The sequence below is a fragment of the Chelon labrosus genome (genome assembly GCF_963514085.1).
Source record: "Chelon labrosus genome assembly, chromosome: 7".
Classification (NCBI taxonomy): Eukaryota; Metazoa; Chordata; class Actinopteri; order Mugiliformes; family Mugilidae; genus Chelon; species Chelon labrosus.
This window is the reverse complement of record NC_140343.1, coordinates 16,089,272-16,106,517: the sequence shown is the minus strand read 5'-3', so window position 1 is coordinate 16,106,517 and position 17,246 is coordinate 16,089,272. Positions and strand designations below refer to the sequence as shown.

Genomic DNA, 17,246 nt, shown 5'->3' with positions numbered 1-17,246 from the left:
CACCACCCCTTGCTCATCTGTCACCACCATCTCAGGCTCGAGCTCGACACCATACACTCATTAGGCATTTTAAATCCGCACCTCCATCCTCTGTCACTCCGCTTCTCCTCCTGCCTCCTAGTAGTGCAACGGAGGAGTACCAAAAAAAAAAAAAAAAAGTGGTGCAAAGTCCATGATTCCCATCACCTGCCATGATTTCCTGCTAATCTAATGATGATGTAACCAGCCGCGAGGAATAAAAAATGGCTCCGGTTGGTGGCTTTTGCACAGAGAACTATGCAAACACCTGACCCCCCCAATCTTAATCGTTGCTGCTGGGTCAGAGTGTATAACCCTCAACCCCCTTTCCCTCCCCTCAGCATTTAAACACTCCCACTTTGACCTCCATGATCTTTTCTCCCTCCCCGCCCGACCACTGACCCACCCATCTCATGAGCCCAGTGTAGGCGGAGCAAACCCCAGTCACTCGAGGTATGCTAGAGAGTGGCTGGGGAGAGAGGAGCACTACAGCGCCCTGTGTTTCACTCGACTGATGTCATACAGCTTTACATGAATGCCCCAAACTGCCACTGACATCAAAATGGAGTCCATGTTGATGCTTGCAAGCTGATCCTCCCCGCTCATGGCTCCATTGCTCTACAATGTTCGACTGTCTTTGTCCCCAGCGCCAAGGAAGGGCCACAATCAATGCAAAGACACTTACATTGTACTTACTTGAGTTTACAAAGTTGTCTGGAGATGGTGGCTTATATTGCACTCGAACAGACAGACACACAAACAGACACAGGCACATGTTAGAGAGAGAGAGGGTGAGTCTGCCTTTTGAGAGTGTTTGCTGAAACCAAAGATGAAATCAGAGGTACGACAATCCGGCTGCCAAACCTAGAAGACAATGTTCAGCTCTCCGGGCTGCTCTACGGGTCCTGCGATTCACCGGCCGTGTGGACATTCCACATATTGCACTTAAACACACACACACACATGCACACACATTCACATACCCTGGTGTAAACCTTTCACAAACACACACACACGCACACAAACACCTCCACCCACACAGAAACGAGGGATCAAACCCGCTCACGTCTGATCAGAAAGCCTCTTTTCCCTCCTCCCACTGCAGAAGCCGGAGAGCCTGTGGAGGACTTTTTGTTTCACTCTAGTTGAGACTTTTGAGAAGGAAAAAAATCTGAGTAATAACTGTTACAGAAAAATAAAAACTTAAAAGGATAATATGGGTAAATTGCGTGTTTTGAAATAAATTAACAAATAAAACAATTGTAAAACAAAGCGGTGCTGTCGGTTTATTGTGTTTGGATTGATCTTCAAAGGAAATCCCCTGTGACCTGCGCCGATGGAAATTTGATTTCTACCACAAAAGTCTCACACAACAAAGATGAGAGGCGTCCAAACAAAGGAAGCCTGTCGGTGGAAAGGTAACAAACCAGATTTACGATGAATGATATATTGTGGATATCAAATCTTTTAGTTTATTGAAAAATAGTAGGCATACAATAGAGTGACCGTTCCACTATATACTACATACCTGCAAAAACATGTTGAAAATACAGAAACATAATGTGTAATCTTTTCATTTCTATATTAAAGCAACAATCAGGATGACATATTTTCAGCATAGAAGTATAAATGGATTAGTCATTGTTCCCACACCATTTAGACTGGCCCTATGAGTCAGTGGGTTTACTACTTGCAGTCACCTTCTCATCCACTGGCAGTGTTGTGCGGCAGGTCGCTGAGGTGATGAGGCGTCCGGGCCCGGCTCCCTGAGAGACGGCATAGGACGAACGGCGGCGAGACGTCCCTCTCCTGAACTGTGACCTCAGTTCTACGGGCTGCGGGGCTACGCTGTGGACCTAGATCACAGCAAGTTGGCAATGACATCTATCAAACTCCAATGGTACGGGTAAATCGTTTCAGGCCTGGCATTTCAGGCCCAGAGATACGCATTTAATTCATCTAAAACAAAGAAGTTTCTTGAAGATATTTCTGTTGTTTGAGCTTTGTTTTAGACTCACCATGATGGATGACCGAGAATCTTTATTGAGGTAAACATTTACACCAATCAGGCATAACATTATGACCACCTTCCAAATATTGTGTAGGTCTCCCTTGTGCCTCCAAAACAGTTCTGACTCATCAGAGAATGGACATGGACTTTCTGAGGGTGTCCTGTGGTGTCTGGATACAGGATGTTGTTAGTGGGGGGCCATTGGGTTCTATGGGTTGAGGGGAGGGGCCTCTGTGGATCATCCTACAGACACTTGATCAGTTTGGGATCTAGTGAATTTGGAGGCCAGGTCAAGGTCTAGGTCCGTTTTTGCTTGTGTGTGCCTGTGTCAGGCTGCATCCTGCTGGGGATGGCTGCTGCCATCAAGAGTGTCATTGCTATGGGGTGGGTGCTATATGTCTAAGTAACATCCACATGAATGCCAGGTCCAAAAGTCTCAGAGCAGAACATTGTATTGTCACAAGATGATCAATGTTAGTTCTCCTGTCAGTGGTTTTAATGTTGTGGCTGATTGGTGTATTCATTTAATCCTATTGTCCATTTCTGGTGGATCTCTTCATTTCATACACACTCTAAGATGTCTTACCTTGTGATTGTCAAGGTGGGCGAGAATGACACAGATGGCATGACTGGTCATTGAGGGCAAAACAGCCGTCCACGAAGTGAGCAGAGCCGTGAGCCACACGAGTGGATCGATGAAGGCCTTATCAGACACACCTGAGGAAAAGAAGACACAAGGAAATCAAACCTGTTCACGTGAATAATGACGGATCCCTGTTTTCGTCAGGACCAACAGATAACAACATTAAATGACCGCTGAATTGGACCATCGTGTGGCTGCAGTGGATTTTATTTGTCTCCATCATTACCGACGAAGAAATAGTCGTTGGGTGATCTCTGAAACAGGCGGCTGCCGTGGGTGATCCTGGTACAGATGAAGAACATCAAAAAAGAGACACACAAAGCTGCAACATTGAACTTCGTCCAGTATCTGGTCAGCAGCACGACCTGACAAACAGAAACACTGCTGTTAGCGGACAATGGTATGCATTAAACATCTCTGTGATACATCAATACCTAACTATGACTATGAAAGTGGTTCACAGATAATGTTTGTGTGTGTATTTACATGACGAAATATCATAAACAGCTGAGTATCTTTCACTTGCATACATTAAAAAGTGTTCCTGACCTCAATGGTGGCAGCAAACGTAGCCGCCATAGAGACCGTGACCGCCATGGTGTGGTAGTCAAAGGCTGTGTTGTAGAAAACTCCAAACGGGATGAAGAAGAGAATGAGGGATGTGTAGACGGCATACAGGAGCGACCAGGACAACGCCATGTACGTGGAACGCTCCTGCCTCTGTCCGTACTTGTACAACTCAGGCAGTTTCAGGCTGCTTTCTGCACTCACGTCCTGCAACACAAAAAGGAGGGCTCATCCCATCATAGCGTTCATCTTTACCTGATGCACCAGTTAATAAAGACCTCACCTGTTCAAAAATGGCAATGCACATAACTGGGGCTGCTGTGTAGAAGACAGTGTAGAGGGCTATGAACCATGTCTCATACAAAGTCTGCAAGAGACATAAACATTGGAGAGGGGCTGAAAGTTTTCTCTACGTTCAGCATATAACGTGACTTTATGTCATTTCCACGTGTCTCTAACCTGAGCACTGAAGCCATTGAAGAAACCAAACCATATGTGCACAAGAGCAAAACCACAAGTCTTATACAGGAAGTAGCGCAGGAAGAGGGAAATGCGGCGATAGGACCAGCGGCCGTGGACTAGAAGCAGTCTCTGCAGAAACCTGAACTGAGAGAACGCAAAGTCTGCATTCTGTACCGCCTGACCTCCCTCCACTCCTGCCAGTCCCACTCCAATATGAGCCGCTGGTGTTGAGAAAGAACACGGATCAAAATGTGAAAACATTTTATAATAGATTAGATTCATAATAGACTGATGCATTGATTCATATTAAAACCATTTGATTTACACTTCAGAACAATCATTTACTCTGTGATATTTTCAGTTTACATGACTTACTCTTAATCATGTTTACGTCATTGGCTCCATCACCAATGGACATAGTGACCGAGCTGGTATGTTTCCTGACCAGTGTGACGATATCTGCCTTCTGTGCAGGTGTCACACGGCAGCATAGCACCGACTGACAGTGGTCTGCTATGCTCATGAAAGTGGCCCCCCACTCTGGTCTCTGGTCAAACTCCGCCTGGGAAAAAAACGGCATCAAACTGCTCAGTTAAGGTTCACCCTAAAATCAAATAAACATGTTTTCCCTCTGGCTTGTAGTGCTAATTATACATCTAGATTTTTGTTTTGGTGTGATTTGCAGAGTTAGGCTTAAGGTTAGAAGAAGTAATTGGCATTGTGGTGCACAAAGCACCAGAGGAATGCATTTCAAAAATGTCTCCTGACTGGGTTGCTCAAGAAAATCCATAGACCTTGTTAAGAGCAGTTTTATGTAGGAATGGTTGGTGGGTGAAGTTGGGTAAAACGATAAAACAAGCTACACTGGCAAAAAATAACGTATTCAAGTGCGGTTGAGGTCATACTAGGAAAATTCTAATATTAGAATTATTGGGTTGTCTCCATCTCAATTTACATCTATGTCTGTCTAGACAGACATAAAATATGCAGCGATGACTTGAGGTTTGATTTATTATATAAGGATATACTGTACAAATAAAACTGACTGAACCTTGCTGTAAGCTTTAAAGTTGTTGTTTAAGTTTGTAAGACAGCAAAAGAGAGTCAAACTCTAATACGAATATAGAGCTTTATGCTCAAAAAGGTTATGTTCTTGTTTATGAATGCAGCTCTGGGCTTTTCCAGCACAAACAGGTTGGTTTGTAATGTAAAATATTAGTTTATAGCCAGAACTGGGTGCCAGTCAGACCAGAACGGGAATCATGACACGAATCCGGCGGAAAACAAAGAAGTAAAATGTTCCCTGTCTGTCTGAAGAAACGCAGCGTTTAATGTCAACATGGACATTGCTGAACTTCTGCAGAAGGCCAAAAGCTCTACTCGGAAAAGGAAAATTGCATGCAGAATTTGCTGAACACTTAGCAAAGGCCAGGTTTAATCAGGATAAAGCCACCTACGAGGCTGGAGTGTGGAACCAGTTCTGCATAGGTTCTCTACAGGTCAGTTTGTTCTGTGGTACCTGGACAGAACTTGAGCGTGCACAATAATTTCCCTGTTGATCAAAACGCCCTAAAAGCCGTAGCCATGACAGTAGCTTTAAATATGGATATTGATGCAAAGAAGCTACAAATCCTAAAACATCTTCAGCCCGGCAGAACAAACACCATAGTTTCACAGTGCTGCCTCATAATCAGTGTCATTAATTCAAAATCTGACCAAATATGACATACGGTTGCCATATCCCCTTCCGTCCCTATATTTAGATTGGAAATATAAAAAAAATACGTTTTAGTAAAACATTAGGATGTCACAATCAGTTGACTGTTGTCCCTTTGGACATAAAACATCAACTTTCATTTCACCCCGTTTGTGGGAAATGCTGTCATTTGTGAGGTCACAGTGAAGTTTACCTTTCGATCATCAGAATCTAATTAGTCCTTCCTTAATGAGTGAACAACAAACTCTGAGGACAGGACACAGCAATATACAAACAACCCATAAACAATTATTGTTGCCCTTGGCAACGATTGACGTATGGCACAGCAGCATCTGGAATAGTCTCTGAAGGAATCTTTATTCAGTTATTATTTAATAATAATGATAATAATAATAAAAGCACTTACTGTCTACAAGCCACCCACTCCCATTACCCTGCAATTAAAATGTGCAATAATATTTATCTACATTTTTAAGCTTTTTATATGTATATTTATTCTATTTCGTATATACCGTTCCTGTAAATTGTATATACCGTTTCTGTTCACTATTCCTGCTGTACTCTGAGCCATTGCACCGAAATTTCATTTTGATGGAAATCTAAATGACAAATAAAGTCTGTCTAAGTCTAATTTAATTCCTGTACCTTACCGTAGGGGGTTGTTGTGTATTTCTGCTCTCCACTGACCTATCTTTATCTCTTAAAAAACAACATAACTTCTCATGAAACCAGATCATGCGCTAATGCAAAAAGATTTTTTGACAATTTTTTTTATCTAGAAGTTAAGTTATCTAATTAGTGTACAGGCTGGTGTTTACCAGCTCAGGTCCGGTAAGGACCACAGAAGTCTTCGCTGAAGCTCCAGCCATCTCCTTGTCTACAGCCCACAGCTCTGTCTGTCTGGCCTTGACGAAACTGACCTGTGGGTCTGGGGATTGGAGTATCTGTCTGTGGGGGGAAACAAACAAGAGATCAATGGGACTGAGTGAAGGTGCATGTGTGTGTGTTTGTGTGCATTTGTTTATTTTTATCATTACTAACTTCAGCTCCTGCCATTCCAGTAATCTGGCATCAGGGTCCAGTAATTTGCAAGAATATCCAATATTCACTGCCGTCTCTACAAGCACAGGGAAAGAAGGAGGGGTGGGAGTGGGGGGTACACAGTGATGCTTTGTTTTCATGTTGCTACAGCGAATCATTCAAAATGGAGCCATTCCCTCCTCCTGCTACAGCATGTCACAATACCTTTTTTGTCTCCAGTCAGTACCCATACTTTAAGCCCAGCCTCTTGAAGAAGAGCAATAGTCTCAGGGACACCCTCCTGGAGCCGATCCTCTATTGCCGTCACCCCCAGAAGCTAAGATAGCATTTCTTTTTAGCACTTACATAAGATATTCACTTTATTACATAGTAGTACAACAAACAAGTTCAGTCTCAATATGAGAAATGATTCAATCACAGTTTCGGTATCGGAAAATGTGAATCTTTTTTTTTTAAAGGCCTATGTTGTGCTTGACGCACACAAAACCTTATTTATGGAAAAGGAAAGGGCAGAAATCTTTGATCATGAGCTGGATTTAATGAGTTTTCAGTTTATGCCAAGCTGTGTCAGCGATCAGAGACCCCACTTTAAAGAGAGGTTAAACATTAACCATATAAAATCACATTGAGGAAGAGTCCACCTGCAGGTCTTCCTCCATCTCATCATACAGCTTTTCCAGCAGTGTGTCACGGTCGCAGGTCGCCATGGTAGCAGACTGGGTTAGAGTTTTACTCCACTGCTCCCATGATGCCTCAGGAACAGATCGAACCGCAACACACAGTGTCCTCAGACAGGCCTCGGCAAACAACTGACAGAAGATAAGTTAACAGGGTTTTTGATAGGCTGCACATCATTTACCGAGAGCGATCTTTCAGGCAGAACTGAACAATCGACGGAAAGGGAAAGACAAGATAAACATTTCAGTCATGACAGGGATGCCTCAGCTGTCTCGGTAGGACTGAGCATTAGACGACTGGCCTGAACCTTTCATGAAAACACTATCGATCATAGATCAAAAACTTTTAACAGATCTTTCACGGCTGTCAATAGAGTGTGAGGAAACCTTAATGATCAGACAGCTGATAACAACGATGGAACATGTTGTACACTGAGTAAAAAAGCTTAGCATGATGACAGGAGACAGCCTGCTTCAGTACTTTACCTGCAGAGCTCTTTCAGTACTTTCCTGGTGTGGACAGTCCCTCTGCAGTCTCTCCAGTATCACTATATCTGCCCCTTTGCAGTATAGTTTTAACCCACCCTCTGGCTCCCGCACTGAAATAAAAAACATAAAGGCAGTAAGGACATAAGTGGATTTATGAGAGATGACAAGAGATCATTTCAGCTGATCCACTGAGAAAAGAAGAGATATTATATTTGTGTGTGTTCACAGGGTTACTCTCACCCAGCACAGACATGCGTCTCCTCTTGCTGGTAAAGTCCAGCAGAGCCAGTAGCTGATATTGGCGAGTGACGCCCAGCTCAGAGATGACAATAAAATCTCGCGTCCTGGAAAGGAAGACCCAGCCCAGCTCCCTGGCGGCACCAACAAGAGCCTCCTCATCTGGGGATGCCGCCTGATAAACTGGGGTCTCTGGGGATATGTGGCCAATACACAACATGTTATTCCTAAAAAACCTTTTGTTCAGAATAGCAGTGATTGCATATGTAAGTGAATTACTGATGATGACCTTTACCTGTACCACAGTCAACCAAAAAGAAACATAATAAATCACAAAATACATCAAATATCATAGCTGAGGTTGGCTCGGTTCGCTGACAGCACAGTGAGACACACAAAACACACACCTTCCTTCCACTCAGCCATAACCGTATGACATAAAGCCAGCGCAGAGAGGAACTGTCTGCTCACGGGACACTGCTGTCCTCTGAGCCTCTCCACGAGGCTGGGGGCTGACATGAAAAGGCCGCCGCGGGAGAACGGATTCCAGCTTAAATTCATGGGCTGAACAAAGAAAAGCAAGAACATCGTGCACAAAATATTAGTGTGCAATGACATTATACCATGCAGGACATAATATAGGTTGGAAATATACGAGACAGAGGAGGAGAAAGAGCAAAACAGAGCTCAAAGATGTAGACTGGAGTGGAATTATATGATACCTCTACATCCTCTGCCTTGACTGATGCATCCCCTATGAAAGCAGTTGACATTATTATATTTAATGAAGGAGTACGGGTACATTATTAGAACAAACACAAGAAGGAAAGCAAGCAGACATACATGCTGAACCAGGAAGTGGCTCAGACAAACAACATGTTGTTGACTGGATTCTGACAAGGTGTTAATTACAGTTTAAATATTTAGCAGACATCTATAGGACTGTTGTATGTGAGCGTGTCTGCGGTTGTCTTTCTCAAAAATCAGATTCATCAAGCATTTATGTGAGGTTGCCTCCCCAGAGCAATCTTTGTTCCACTGTGAGCCTCCGAGGAAACGTTGCTTCCAGGTCATTATCAAACTTCGTTACATAAGTCAAGGAAGCTGCAGTGTTGTTACTCCGCACATTCTTGGGCACAGGTTGCAGCGTTGGGACAAATAGTTGCAAAACTGTAAAGGGAGCACGAATGTGAATACAGTCTGGTTGAAAAGGAGGAAATTATTTACATCTTTACTTTATAGTCTCAATGACCTATCGTCTCAGTGCGTCTTTCACATTTAGATGGATAAATACTCAACATGTTCCCAATTTTTCAACTTTGGAATTACTAACAATTTTACAGTGTTATACTTTGTGAGTACCTCCTGAAATTCACTGAAACATTTTTACAAAACAAGAAGAGCAAGTCAAAACATTTTGTCTTGGCATTACACAAACGGACATCTCGAGTTTTCCTTGCCGCTGTCACCGTGGTGCTTGCTCTGGGGGGTTCAGGCTTGGTTTTCTACGAAGCATCTCAAGACAATTTGTGTTGTTGGAACAACATAAACAAATAGAGATGATAGTTGAATTGAAGTCAACACATTTCTTAAGTTGATGTCACTGCGTTGCGACTGGAAGACGTGGTGGAAAAAAAATATATCAATACTGTGTTGTCATCGTGTTTTTTAAACTGGAAAATTAAAACATCGAATAAAAAAAACAAATTAGCTTTTGTGTAGGAAATAATTTTACAAAGACATGTTTTTGATCAGCAACCTGTCATAGAATGACCTGGTTACTACTGTTACCATAAATCTCCCCCGCTATGCAGCATTGTCTGAAGAGCAGGCGATTCTGGGTCAGTGTCCCAGTTTTGTCACTCAGCAGGTATCCCACTTGGCCGAGCTCCTCATTCAGTGACGTATTCCTGGCCTGGGCCGGTCTGTCTGTTTGCTGCCAATACATCTCCAAATCCCAACCAATAAACAAGCTGTGGACTGTGTGGACCAGCTCAAATCTGCAGAAACACAGCATACAAACATACATACATAGTAGCACAATATACACACAGGTGATTTTCTTCCTTTTTCAACCACCCAGAAATGACTGCAGTATTGTAGATGGAACTAACGAGATGTAGAGTGATATGGGCATGGCTGGGCTGAGAAGGATGATGTAGCTCCAGTTGACAAGGAATCCGGTGTAGGCTGGATTGCCGTCAACCACCAGAGCCTGCAGAAACCATGACGGGCTCATGACCTGACTCGAGAACACGCCACCGCCAATGGCAAGGAGCATAGCTGTCAGCAGCACAGACAGGACTATCTAGAAATCCAGAGTATAGACACACACGTTTACAACTTCTTCAAATAGTGGTTCATGCTCATCATCCCCATGCCCTTTACCCGCTCACCCCGATCACCACTTTGTTGAAAACTTTCTCCATCCGAGTCTTCTTCACTCTCAGCTTCCCGCAGTTTCTCAGGATCTTCGTGTCCGCGCCTGGCATAAAACAGACAATGATCAGATGCTACCGCTGTGGCGGCCCGGCCAAGTGAGTCAGAGGACCATCCTGCAGCCAGAGGGTGACAGTTCAAGCCCTCATGTCAGCAAGTTTCGGCTGACATGCCCTTGAGCGAGATGCTGAATCCCTTCTAGCTCCCGGGGTGTCTGACCCTGGCGCCGAGAGGTCAGGGGAAAAGAGAATTTTCCTTACAGGGATCAATAAAGTATCACATTATGTTTTCTGGTGATGTTGTCTCAATCTCACATAAACTGCTGAAATCTGTTGAACTTCATGTGCATAAATGACAAAGCCATCCAAGGGCAGAAAACTGATTCCAACTTACTCCTACAACAACAGTAATGTGTCAACTTTGATCGTGCTTAATTAACATACGCTTTGTCTAAGTGTGAGGTTGATTAGAGTTATAATCGGCCTGAACTGGGGTCACACCAGTCGCCAGTTTCTGATGAATGGTTTAAAACCCATCTCTGGAAGAATTTGATCTATTGATCCGCTTCACCAGAACTGAAAGGGTCATAGCTTTGAGATCCATGACACTTCTGCCTGGTCCGGTAACATCCGATCAATGATCACTTAAAAGCCAGAAGGAGCCTGAAATCTGCGTTTATGCAGCATCAAGAGTTAAGTACTTAGTGCCATAATTAGCAGCAGACTATATTCCACATAATAAAAACTGTCATTGAAGTGAGTGGAGGCCAGAGTACAAGGTGTCTTGAGGATAGGTGGTCTTAAAACCTTTTGTAATAGTTTAATCTGTTATCATACGCCTCTATGAGACACCGTGCCACACTGTATATAGTGTATATTCTGTATATATACTGTATATACCAACACTTTATCGTTTTACACTCAACAGAACAGTCTGACATCGGCTGGTACAAATTCTATGAACAAAACTGCATCTTTACGTCCCTCTCTCCCTCATAGAAATTCAACAGAAACCCACGGTCATATCTGCATCTCTAAAATGAATTCATTCTTCTCACAGTACCGGTGTATATGGCCAGGCCGTAGGCAAAGTCTGTGTTGCGTAGGACTGTCCCCCTCAGGAGGATGTGCTCGTTTTCCAGGAGAAGACACTCTCCTCGCCACTGCAGCTGACCTCTGAAGGTGTACAGGCGGTTGTTGGGTTCCTCACAGAGCACAACACCTGCCGAATATGAGTTTATATTCACTCTTACTTTTGACAGGAGTGTAATTTGATGAAACAAAAAACAAAATTGAAAACATTCATTCACCATCAAAGGCACCAAGGGCTTCTTCTGAGGGGTGAGAGGTCAGCTCATCGTGCGTAGCACCGAGTGCCTGCCGGTACTTGAGGTTGGTCTCTCTGTATGAAGGACAAAAAGGTTACTGAAGCTTTATAGTTAACGCCTCTGACTCACTCTCAGTAGTTAAGAAGACGGACAGTTTGTCTAACCCTTCATAGGGCACTCACTGGAATACTTGGAAATTCAAAATTTAAACCCTAGAGTGTTATTGTAGGGCATAAGTAGTTACCGTGCCTTCCCCTCGTGGTGGCAAAAAAATGTAAACATGTATTCAGACCATTAGAACACAAGTGCTGATTCAGACACTTGTCAACATACACATTATCAGATCAGACAACATGAGGCCACTTCTTCTTGGTACCTAATAAAGCCGTTCATTCAGCGGTGGACCTTGCAGACCACGTTTAACCTGCACTTCGCTGATTGGCTGGGTGTAAACCACATGCTAAACGATCTCACCGAGAGCCACGGGGACGCAATTTACAATGTGTGTGGAAGCCACCAAATATGGTTCCTGCCCGATAAAGATTTAAGTCTTACTGTCTTTATAAGTTTAATATCAAGGCCAGTTCACATCTGTTACTTCTTCTAAATTGTGGCGGTCCAAAACGTAGGCTAATGGATAGTGCACGTCAATAATTACCATAGCAACAAGAGCACTCCAGACATGTCAAAGGCCCGGCCGATGTGAATTAGCAATTTTCTTTTTGTTTTTTTAAGTTTCTTTTTCAGTCTTTATTTTATAGTGAAGAGAGACAGGAAGTAATGGGACAACAAGCAGCAAAGGGCACAGGCTGGCAGGCTGGAATCACATCAGCACCGCTGTGTTGAGGACTATGGTCCCGGTTTATGGGGCATCTGCTCGACCAAGTGAATTATAGGGGCATCTGGGATTTTTGCACACTGTGTTTTTATGCTGATTTCATTAACATGCATTGCCTATAAGCAAATAAACTGTCCATGATTTTCTTTTGTGCTTATATGTAATTAGAAATTGCACTATAGCTACTATAATCATCATGAAGTGTATTCATTTATACGTACATAAATGTTATAGAATGAATGAACTGATGCCATTTTGTACAATTATATTGATGTATCAGAAAGAGTGAACAGATTGATTAGTTGTGTTTCTCACCCGTCAATATCGGCTGTCTCCACGTAACACAGACTGTGAGGCTCTGAACTGCACAGTAGGAGAAGATCCGCCTGGAGGGATGGACCAACAGAAAATATAAAAACTTAACAGACAGTGGGAAACAAGCAGATATTATTATGTTATTTCATTTCATTTCATCATGTGACAAATCAGACGTATATCAAAATATATGGCAAATAATAATTGTGCTTTATGAAATGAGAAGCTCACAGGGATGGTTTGGTCTTTGTGGATCCGTACCACATCTCCCACATGCACATCTTTCCACTGTGCTCTGCTGAAACTGAGACAGGAAACATTAGAGGAATGAACATTTGTGGAAAGAAAAAAGTATTCTCATATAAGTTAATATATGGAAATAACAACCCAATTAAAATGTTTGGTTTGATATCACATTAAAAACACAATCGATAATCAACACTTAAAGAAAAACACACAAAAAGAACAGGAGAGAATTTTTTATTTTTTTTAAAAACGTGTTTATAATTGTTAACTGTGATAATATCAGAAACATTAAGATCAGAAGTAGTATCTCATTATTTATGTGAATATACCAGGTGTTTATTTTGCAGAAAATGTCTGGCGGGGGCTTTATAGAAAATGTTTACTGGTGAACAAAACAATGAATTCCAATTTTTATTGGTTGTTTGTGCATTTACCACTTTGTAGGCCCGTGACAATGTGACACATTAGTTTTACTGTCTAGTGGTCTCTAGGGGAAAGTATAACATCATAAAGGTAGTATTCTCAGAGAGAGACTCAAGTAAAGTACATCTCGAGATAAGAGATGTCATCAGGAGGTTGGTCATAGTTCTCGTTTTCTGACAGACGCAGAAAATGCTTTGTTGTTTTTTTTTTGCACTGCTCTAATGCACAAAGGGCCCAACCAGGGATTCACTCATTCACACTTCATTAGAGTTTCATTAGAGGGCTGTTTCAAAGTGGAAATGTGCTGACTCCTGAGAGAATAACACACTGTCTTTGTCCTCACCTCTGAGAAACGAGTACGTCACAGGGCCTGGAATTAATCTCAGAGTCAGAGCGTCTTCTCGCCTTGATCAGAGACGGACAGAGGGAAAGGAGACGGGTGGAAAGAGAGAAAAGGGGAATGAGGAAAAAACATAGAGATGGGTTGAGAAGGATGGAGGATAAGAGTGATAGACAGAGAGCACGGGAGAGAGTGAGAGTGGCCATGAAAGGTTGAACAGGAGAGAGGAGAAAGGAGAAATGCCATTATGGGGCTCTACAGTGACACCAGCTGGGAGATTTACACCCTCCACTAAATGATTAGTCAATAGAGAGGGGTCAAGCAAGCGTTTCACCCAGAGCTGTTAACGACCGTAACTCAGTGATGCACTTAACCAGAGAATTCTCCATGCAAAACATCACGCCTGCATTTAAAAGGAAAAGCTTTAATGATAGGAGAGAAAATTAATGCTACTGGGATGACTGGTTTTGTCAATGAGTAGAGGACAAGGAGTCAATGAGGACAATGAAGGAGAGAAAAGAGTGCACACATGCTTAAGTGCCAAGAGCATAAATGCATGCGTGAGGCCGGCCATATATTTGATTTTAACATGCGTGTCTGTGTGTAAGCAAGCAGGCAGGTCACAGATATGATGCCACCCAAAATCCAAGAAACAAGCACCGGGATATGACTTGTAGTCTCACTATATCGTTGGCGAGGTCTTTGATCCCTCTCACAGAGAGTACAACAATCAGCGGGATGATGGTGATGTACCACGGTATGGCTGAGATGGCAGGGACGCACTGGGAACCACGTGCAAGCGTGAGTACACATGATATACACATGATGTATATTAAAATATACTATTTTAATATACACACGCAAAACGCCTCCACAAGTATTATATGGAAAATGACTGAAGCGCTAGAAAAAGCAAAGCAAGTGTCAAACTGCACAAATTAAATGTGACAAAGTTTTTCTGTCCAGCCACTTTTATACAGAGAAGAAACACAGAATATTTATAGTCAACTCTACACACAGACTGTGTCACAAATACTCTTAGAGACAGGATGATGTAATGTGAAAGCATTACACTTGTGACTTCATATTGTGCACACATCTTAATTTATCCCACAAACCGTAACTTTAAGTACTAATGTGTTTACCCCTTGCACCACTGGCTGCATTTAAAATTCTGTTTTAAAAAAAAAAAAAAAATAAAATAAAAAATAGTCTAGTAAATGCAATACCTGAGGCCATAAAAGAACCTAAAACTAAAAAAGCCTACGAAAAGAGTGAGAGAGAACTGCTTAACAATCATCTGACCTGTAACACGACCATGAGGAGGAAGTAGAGATTGGCTGCTCGTTGGAACTGCTCAAACAGCGTCAGGGGAAGGAAAGTCAGGGGGGAGTACTTGTAGCTGCGCACCACATTGTCCTAGCAACCAATGTAAAGAGCCACAGAGAATTAAAGAGCAACAGAGAGGAGCACAGGGGACATACATATCAACACATTAACCTGTGAATAAAGAAACATGCGTGACTGACTCACCGCGTATCGCCCCCAGCGGAAGCACAGAAAGAATTTCTTCTGTTTGTGGTAGTGGCGGTTGTTTGCTCTCACCTCCCATGTGAAACCTGGCTCTTAGATCCAAGACACAGTTTGCGCGCAATTATATAGTATAAATTTCACAAGCAAACAGCAGTAGTTCAACAATGGATGTGTACGAATGCAAATTAAGCAGTTGTATGTAGTGTAATTCTGTTAATATCTCAAAGGGATTCTGGTTTCCACAGAAGGCCAGAATTACTCTGATAAGCATCTGAACGTGATGCCTTCTAACCAACCAATTAACCCAGATATGCAGGCTGACACATACGACACTGACATCATGTGTTGGTATTAAGTACTTTTTAAGTGAAAGGAAAGGTACCGGAAAGATACTGATATATAAAGACGAGTGAGGTAAAACGTGTTAAATAAAGAGTAAGCACAAAGTACATACCGGAGTCAGCGGTTTCCTTGGACATGATGCTGTGCAGACTTTTATAGACTCCGGTTCTGCTACATGAAGTAGAAAACACAATGACATGACTGCTTATGTCCCCCAACTCTGATACATTTATCAGTCAAGTAACTCATTACACGGCGTTACCATGCTTACCTACACCATAGCACAACAGACAGAAGGCTATAAATCACTGTGGTCTTTCTAAACAAACTCTCTTGCAACTCCCCAGAGCTTACCAATCCTCTATTAACTACTTTACGACAAACAAAATTATACTACGGTGAACTGAAGGCAACTCTGGGCTTGTCTTCTAAATGATGAAACTCTGAGAAATGTACTTACTCTTAGAGATGAATCTTTGCTGGGAGCTGTTGAGAGAAACCAGTCTGCTCAGATCCAATTATTTGCATGAATCCTGCAACGTTTCCAAAGCAAAGTCATTACAGATTAATCAGCAGGTATGACTGTCATGCTGAATGCAAACTCTTTGAGTGAACCTAACCCAGCTGTTGTGACTGCGAGTTTGTGAGCCGAATTTGTCAGCTGTGAATAATAACTTTGTTGTTGACATAAATCATAAGAACTGTCACATAAATAACTAACATGATTCAGTAGGAGTCATGCATTTACCTGCGCTGTTTGCAGCTACTCTCCTCGAGTCCTTGTAAAGCACTCGTTACCAGTTGACATAGCAGAGCCATCAATCACGAAGTTCCACCGACCACAGCGAGAGATTAACGCCATTGTTTTTATAACCATTCTGCAGCTGCTTTTCATAACACAAATCCGATTCATCCACCTGCATCCTTTATCCCGGTGCAACGTGACCCTGGCTCCACCTTCCTCTTTCCCCAGGTGAGGACTCCGGCATCACAGACTGTAATCCCAATACACCTGGGAAAGAAAGAAAGAGTGATGGAGGAGGTGCACCAAGGCCAGCATATCAGATCACTGTTTAGTTTGTCTTATCTTCTACCGAAACATTTTTTAGACTTTGGGAGTAAACCACAAACTTAGGTTACTCAGGATTCCAGACATACCGAGTGATTTTTCTTTTTTGGTCTAACCTAAATAACTTTGTGTTCCTGCAAGTCATTGTTACATTAACATAATGACGCTTTTGCATTGCAGCTGCAGTGGGAGTATTGGTTTACAGGTATGTGAAGACAGTGACACTTTGCTTTCAGACAAGGCATGCATGGCCCACTTACTGCTTTTCTTTATCCGTTTCTCACCCAGTATGGTGTTCCTTACCTTGAAGACTTTTCATTATGCTTGAACTTTAACATTTGTTATATAAATTAAGCCTCGCCTCCAGTCTAATTTATGCTTCCCGAGTTTCTAGAGTGTGTATTAGTGTGCTTTCAAGAAGTATCCAGGATATAAATGAGCACCTCTTTTTTTTTTACTTGCATTTGCATGCAAAAACAAACAGTAGAATTAAACGTGTGGATTTTCCTTTC

At 42.5% G+C, this 17,246-nt stretch overlaps 1 protein-coding gene across 1 annotated transcript; it reads right to left on the bottom strand.

Moving 5' to 3' along the window:
• Positions 1-1,463: 1,463 nt before the first annotated feature.
• On the bottom strand, positions 1,464-16,934 carry atp8b3 (ATPase phospholipid transporting 8B3). Its single transcript, XM_084549014.1, has 29 exons — positions 16,414-16,934; positions 16,126-16,198; positions 15,778-15,836; positions 15,324-15,415; positions 15,096-15,209; positions 14,413-14,572; positions 13,794-14,031; positions 13,013-13,085; positions 12,782-12,852; positions 11,611-11,702; positions 11,364-11,522; positions 10,259-10,347; positions 9,977-10,170; positions 9,654-9,862; positions 8,585-8,616; positions 8,270-8,534; positions 7,866-8,054; positions 7,623-7,735; positions 7,101-7,268; positions 6,664-6,775; positions 6,460-6,535; positions 6,237-6,366; positions 4,077-4,263; positions 3,699-3,922; positions 3,523-3,606; positions 3,222-3,446; positions 2,899-3,037; positions 2,616-2,746; positions 1,464-1,874 (listed from the first exon to the last, which is right to left on the bottom strand). Exons 3-29 carry the CDS (start codon positions 15,800-15,802, stop codon positions 1,686-1,688), a joined length of 3,780 nt encoding a protein of 1,259 aa, XP_084405140.1. The 5' UTR covers positions 15,803-15,836; positions 16,126-16,198; positions 16,414-16,934; the 3' UTR covers positions 1,464-1,685.
• Between the last annotated feature and the right edge of the window lie 312 nt (positions 16,935-17,246).

Bases quoted from the DNA above. Each gene is read 5' to 3' on its own strand.
- atp8b3 (XM_084549014.1), bottom strand. From the start codon at position 15,802: ATGTCCAAGGAAACCGCTGACTCCG. The intron at 13,086-13,793 runs GTGAGGACAAAG...TTCCTGTCTCAG, and splicing joins GACGTACTCGTTTCTCAGAG to TTTCAGCAGAGCACAGTGGA. The intron at 11,703-12,781 runs GTGAGAAACACA...TCCTTCATACAG, and splicing joins GAGACAGCCGATATTGACGG to AGAGACCAACCTCAAGTACC.